Raw genomic sequence first — 6,979 nt, forward strand, 5'->3', positions numbered from 1 at the left:
TTTATAGAGCAGTCCAGTGGGTCCAGTGGAGCTGTGTGGGGTATATGAGAGATCAGTGTACTGTCAGGAATATTTTCACTGCTGATTGGTTAAAAGACAGGAAATGAAATGAATTATTCTTTCTATATTTCTGAATGCTGTGAATCATTGTGTGTGTGTGTGTGTGTGTGTGTGTGTGTGTGTGTGTTTGAACAGACACTGAACTGACATTCAATTATAACCTGGACTGTTTGGGGAACGGGAGAATGACGTGTCACTGCGGAGCAGAAAACTGCAGCGGCTTCTTGGGAGTCCGACCAAAGGTGTGCGCACGCAAACACACACACACATATCACTAATTATATATATATATATATATATATATATATATGTGTATATATATGAATCTCCATAACTGAGGACGATGCGATTCACATCTTGATGCCCAGGATACGAGATGATACGATGATACGATTCCCCCGTTATGATGCAGTAAGAATCTGATACAAACTTCGATTCAGTACAATATGATTCATTGGTAAAAATCTGATGCTCTGCAATTCAATAAAGTACAGAGTTCACTTTTATTTCTTGGGTTCAGACAGACAGCAAATCATCAATTTATTTAAGTGTCTTCTGACTTCTAACGCACTTTCCATTCACATCGTTAACCCTAATATACATCTCCTCTCCCTTGTTTCTTTCTTCCTTTCTCTGCCTTGTCTTCCTGGCCGCTCTGCTCTGCCCCGTATGTACACGTGCCATCATCTCCCGTCCCTCAGAGTGCTGTGGTGATGGAAAGGGAGGAGAAAGTGAGGAACTCTAAGCTGAAGATGAAGAAGAGGAAACTGAAGACGGAAAGCCGCAGTCACGATTATTACTGTTACTGCTGCGGTGAGGGCGGAGAACTGGTCATGTGTGACAGGAAGGACTGTCCCAGAGCCTATCACCTGCTCTGTCTCAATCTGGCCACACCCCCTTTTGGTATGCAAAGCCACACCCATTCATACAGAGACTGATACTGCATGACTCAAAAACACATTGAAAATGTTAAAACACTGACGCTCATTTAGTGACGTCGTGTTTTGTGGTACGTGCAGACCACACGTTTACATCACGTGTGTTCCTCAATACTACTTTGAGGAGACCAGTGACTTTCTGTCTCATTGAATCTGTATGTGTGTGTGTGTGTGTGTGTGTGTGTGTGTGTGTGTGTGTGTGTGTGTGTGTGTGTGTGTTCAGGTCGCTGGGAATGCCCATGGCACCAGTGCAGTGTATGTCAGCGCCCAGCCTCTGCGTTCTGTCACTTTTGCCCCGCCTCGTTTTGCCAGGATCATGAGGCAGGGCAGCTGGTGCTTTCAACACAGGATAACCGCCCCTGCTGTCCCAATCACGACCCGGAACAAGCCCCCAGCCTCCCTACCACTGTGAGGGTGAAGGAAGAAGAGGAAGCAGAGAGAGAAGAGGACGACGAGGGGGATGCAGAGAGAGAGGCGGAAGAGGATGACGAAGGAGAAATAGCTGAGTGACTGAGCTGAAGCTCTTCTTCTTAAAATCCTGGCTGGAATTTGTTAAAAACGAGGCCCTCCTCCATGCAGCCAGGGGGCGGTGTTCAGTTCAGAATCATCACTCGTACAAGTCCATTCCAGATCTGCAGCTGAGGGCGATCGTTTATTGAGCCGAAAACATTTACAACTTCACTCTTTCCGATCCAGAATCACACAGCACCTAATCGTCACTTTACCGATCGTTTCTTTTTCAAGCCAAGTCTGAATTCTTCTTCAGAGATCTCAGTACACACACACACACACACACACTCTCTCTCTCCGGTACCTGCAGCACGTTGAGAACTTGATTTGACGTACCTCAGTGTAAATAGAAAGGATTCATACGAAAGACGTAGGTCAGAGTCTCTACACTAGAATTTTCACTACACGTCTGAATATCGGCTAGTTGTGAAAAAAAAAGAAAAAAGAGAAGAAAAAAAACAGGACCGTGACTCCGTTTTTTTTTTTTTTTTTTTTGGATTACGTGCTGCCTCCTCACACTCGTGCGTTTGTGATTTGTAAGATATATATATCACGAATATATTTATGACTACGTTTACATTCGCTCCTGTTGTACAGTACTGCTCATCGGTATTATTAGTGAGTTTATCACTATTCTTAACGTCAACATACATGTGCCTCGTTTTTCCCCCTTCCCCCCCATCGCTCACTCAGCCCGTGTTCACACTCGCTTCTTGTCGTGATCCGTCATAGACGAGCACTTAAATCTCAGCATTTTTGTGAGGGTATCTTCTGAGAAACACCTGAACACTGCCATCGTTGGTGTTGTACCCATAGGAATATCAGTCTATAAGGATTTTGTTTTGTTGATGTCGCCAATATATATATTATTTCCCTTTTTTTATGCCATTTGTACACAAGTGACCACTTTTTAGGATTCATAATCATGATGCACTGCGATAATCCAGCCGCGTTAACAAGCCGAGATTTTTACTAGTATCTCGAGTCGTTCACTGGTGATGCGTACGCTCATCGAGCTCAAAACCTTCCTCACCGAGGCACTGCCTTTCTGCAGGATGTATACCGGTGACCAAAGCGTATTTTACTGGTGAGCATGTGTTACTTTTTTAACTCGGTAGTGTTGATCGGGGCAGACGTTCAGTGTAACAGCAGGGCTGCACGATACACACGGAGATCGTTAGACCTGGTAATAAGAAGCCGGCGGATCCGGTTTTGACTGGTTTGAGTGCTGCTGAGATCCATTTAAACACTCGGACACGTCCAAGATCAGGACAATTCCAGCACACGCTAAAACAGTTCACAATCGCATATAAACATGTACTGCGGTCGACAGTTACCCCTCCGCTGAGCCGCTAGACCAGACCCTCGGTTCCTTCTCCTCCTCTTTACACCACTCGCATACTATTCAATCGAATCCTGTAATATCGTGTGTGTGTGTAAAAGCACGGAGGAACTCTCTCACTGCCGAACTGAAGCTTTTCAGAAACGTGTTGGATCCAGCAGCTCTCCAGTCCCGTGCACTTCTGCAGCTCTGTTCACATCTCAATGCACTTTGTGCTTTTTCTTTCCACCTTTTATCGCGTTGTTGGAGTTCCGATGCCGAGTCTGTTTACACTCAGAGGGTTAAAAATCCAGCACATCACTGTTTGTGTCATCTGTCGACATCACAGTATAGATCATGTTCAGAATGATTGCGTGAAGGGCTTCAATTCCTCACTCCAACAACCTCACTGGAGTTTTTTTACGCTCTGTTCAAATATTTACATTTCAGTGGAAATAATTGGAATAAATGTTGGAGATTTTTTTGACTCTCCAACAACCAGATGTAACAATAATAATGATTATGATGATGATAATAATGTAATACTGTAATTATTAAGGACCAGGCAGCAGCTCCACTTCTATTAGCACTCAATGGACACAGTGCCATAGATTACACACACACACACACACACACACACACACACTATAAATACACTTTTTTTCTATTTTCTTTCTATTTTATATTTTTCCTTTATTAATCCTGTTTCCTTATTGTTTTCTTATTTTGAACATTCATTCATGATAATTTCATTAATTATAATTTTTAAGTTTTCATTAATTTAGGAGCAAATTTTACATCCATTTGTATATTTTTTTTCTTGTTTGTTTTTCTTGAATTTCTTTCCCCATTTTCTTTGACCCTTTTTTTTTTTTTTTTTTGACTTTCTTACCTTTTTGTTTCTATTGTCCCCTTTTTTCTACCCTATGGTTCAATTCTTTCTTTCCTTTTTCTTCCTTCCTTCCAATTTTTAATCTTCAACCCCCTTTTTTTCCTTTATTTTCTTTCCTTTATTTTCCATCCCAGACTTTTGTACGTTTTTTTTACTTCCTTTTTCTCATGTTCCTTCCTGTTTTTTGTCCCTCATAGTTTTCTGTATCTTTTCAGCGCACTTTGTCTTTTTTTCAGTCGTCTGCATGTCTTCTGTCTGGTCTGCTCTCCTCACAGTGACACACACGTGACATGCTGGATTTTTTTTTTCTTTTTTTGATTGGATGAATGCGTAGTAGGTTTGATGAAGAGGTACGACTTGTAGTTTATCATGAGCACTTTTCCCCCTGCGTGAGCAGTGCCGTTTGCTCGTCTGTGGACTCAGAGAAACAATTCAACACACAGAAGACGTGCGTTTGGAATCCTGACCTGAATGACTTTTGTATTCCTATACTGTATTGTAATGTTCACTAATTCAGTACAAATGAAGTGTTTCGGTTTTCCTTCTGATTAAAATAAATGCCTTTCGGTGGAATTTGTACGAGTAGAAATCGAGCTGAACGAAAGGCACAGTGTTACTGATTGGACTTTGTAAGACGAACCTTTGTTGCCATATCAGCCATTTTGTATTTACCTCCTTAAAGAGTGTTAGTGCACTGTACTTCACTGTTTATTTTATTTTAGGTTTTTTTATATATATAAATATATACGTGATTTAAAGTGTCATAAATCATCTTGTGCATGTTTGTGCCTGTTCTTTATGTTGTTCAATTTTTATATTTTTTAAAATGATGCCATCTCACCAGCTCCAAGGGAAAATCATTTGTGTTGACGTGTTAAGGACAAATCACATTCCTTTCATAGACTGTTTTAAAGGAATCTTGCTACTGGACTTCTTTCTGTTGTGTGTAAATCTAAGTGTTAATGTAAAACTCACCCCCGTGCATCGAGTCGCAGTATACACTCCAGCTGAATAACAGTAAATGATATTATCTGGGTAGAACGAGCTTCTCCGAGCTTCATAGCAGGCTGTGCTCCTGAGCGGGCAGACGGCCACAGTGTTAATGTGATCCGGGAGACGCCACGGCGTCGAGCTCGTCTGACTTGTACATAGTAGAAAGTAAAGAACTCCACTATCATTATATCGTAGTGTCTAAAGAATGCCTGTAAAATTACTTCTGAATGTTTGTGAACGTATAGGCACATTCTTTTTGTAACTTTATTTTACTGTATTTTTTATTTGACCAACTTTTTGAGATTTTTTTTTTCTTCAGAATTGCTAATTTATTCAGAGAAACAACATTCCACAGATTTACTCGCTCTCTCAGACTTGCCTGGTTTGACTTCAATAAAAACTCTACTGAATGTTCAACTGTTTCGGTTCAGTGTTTAATAACAGATGTATGTTTTCTTTCTTCTTTTTTTCCTCTATTTGTGTTCATGCGTTTTATTGTCTCTCAGAGAAATGTAGCATTGATTTATAAAAAACTACTATAAACTCTACTGAAGTACTGAAATATCTCACACCTCTGTACCCAAGTGAACTGTTGGTCTTTTATAAACTCATACCTGCTTTGATGGAAAAGGTGCAGGCTCTTTGTTAGCACCTACAATAGTTAAGCCTGCAGCATAAACTAGAACATTACATTTGATTCCCTGTAGTTTTTTTTTAATTAATAAGGATTCCAACAAAGTCTCATTCTTTTAGTAGAAAACTGTTTCTGGATGCTGCCATGAACCAACAAGTAAGTGTGTGTGTGTGTGTGTGTGTGTGTGTGTGTGTGTGTGTGTGTGTGTGTGTGTGTGTGGTATTTATCTAGTGAACTTTAACAACACAGTAGTGACGATGTGCAGTTTATTAAGCTACTGTTACTGGTTATCTCTGAACTCACACCACCATAACCCCCCATCAATCCACTCCCCACCTACCACCATAACCCCCCCATCCACCCACTCCCCACCTACCACCATAACCCCCATCCACCCACTCCCCACCTACCACCATAACCCCCATCCACCCACTCCCCACCTACCACCATAACCCCCATCCACCCACTCCCCACCTAACACCATAACCCCCATCCACCCACTCCCCACCTACCACCATAACCCCCATCCACCCACTCCCCACCTACCACCATAACCCCCATCCACCCACTCCCCACCTACCACCATAACCCCCATCCACCCACTCCCCACCTACCACCATAACCCCCATCCACCCACTCCCCACCTACCACCATAACCCCCATCCACCCACTCCCCACCTACCACCATAACCCCCATCCACCCACTCCCCACCTACCACCATAACCCCCATCCACCCACTCCCCACCTACCACCATAACCCCCATCCACCCACTCCCCACCTACCACCATAACCCCCATCCACCCACTCCCCACCTACCACCATAACCCCCATCCACCCACTCCCCACCTACCACCATAACCCCCATCCACCCACTCCCCACCTAACACCATAACCCCCATCCACCCACTCCCCACCCACCACCATAACCCCCATCCACCCACTCCCCACCTACCACCATAACCCCCATCCACCCACTCCCCACCTACCACCATAACCCCCATCCACCCACTCCCCACCTACCACCATAACCCCCATCCACCCACTCCCCACCTAACACCATAACCCCCATCCACCCACTCCCCACCTACCACCATAACCCCCATCCACCCACTCCCCACCTACCACCATAACCCCCATCCACCCACTCACCTACCACCATAACCCCCATCCACCCACTCCCCACCTACACCATAACCCCCATCCACCCACTCCCCGCCTAACACCATAACCCCCATCCACCCACTCCCCACCCACCACCATAACCCCCATCCACCCACTCCCCACCTACCACCATAACCCCCATCCACCCACTCCCCACCTACCACCATAACCCCCATCCACCCACTCCCCACCTACCACCATAACCCCCATCCACCCACTCCCCACCTACCACCATAACCCCCATCCACCCACTCCCCACCCAACACCATAACCCCCATCCACCCTCTCGACACCTACCACCATAACCCCCATCCACCCACTCCCCACCTACCACCATAACCCCCATCCACCCACTCCCCACCTACCACCATAACCCCCATCCACCCACTCCCCACCTACCACCATAACCCCCATCCACCCACTCCCCACCTAACACCATAACCCCCATCCACCCACTCCCCACCTACC

At 44.6% G+C, this 6,979-nt stretch overlaps 1 protein-coding gene across 2 annotated transcripts in view; it reads left to right on the forward strand.

Annotated features, from left to right (window-relative positions):
* nsd3 (nuclear receptor binding SET domain protein 3) overlaps nt 1-2,018 on the forward strand; it is a 29,056-nt gene extending 27,038 nt beyond the window's left edge. For both annotated transcript variants that reach the window (XM_046860839.1, XM_046860840.1), the window contains exons 21-23: nt 196-302; nt 762-963; nt 1,222-2,018. In XM_046860839.1, the coding sequence (XP_046716795.1) occupies nt 196-302; nt 762-963; nt 1,222-1,508 (596 nt within the window). In that variant the 3' untranslated portion in view covers nt 1,509-2,018. The remainder of the gene's footprint in view (nt 1-195; nt 303-761; nt 964-1,221) is intronic.
* The last annotated feature ends 4,961 nt before the right edge of the window (nt 2,019-6,979 follow it).

The sequence above is a fragment of the Silurus meridionalis genome, chromosome 11 (assembly GCF_014805685.1).
Source record: "Silurus meridionalis isolate SWU-2019-XX chromosome 11, ASM1480568v1, whole genome shotgun sequence".
NCBI classification, from domain to species: Eukaryota; Metazoa; Chordata; class Actinopteri; order Siluriformes; family Siluridae; genus Silurus; species Silurus meridionalis.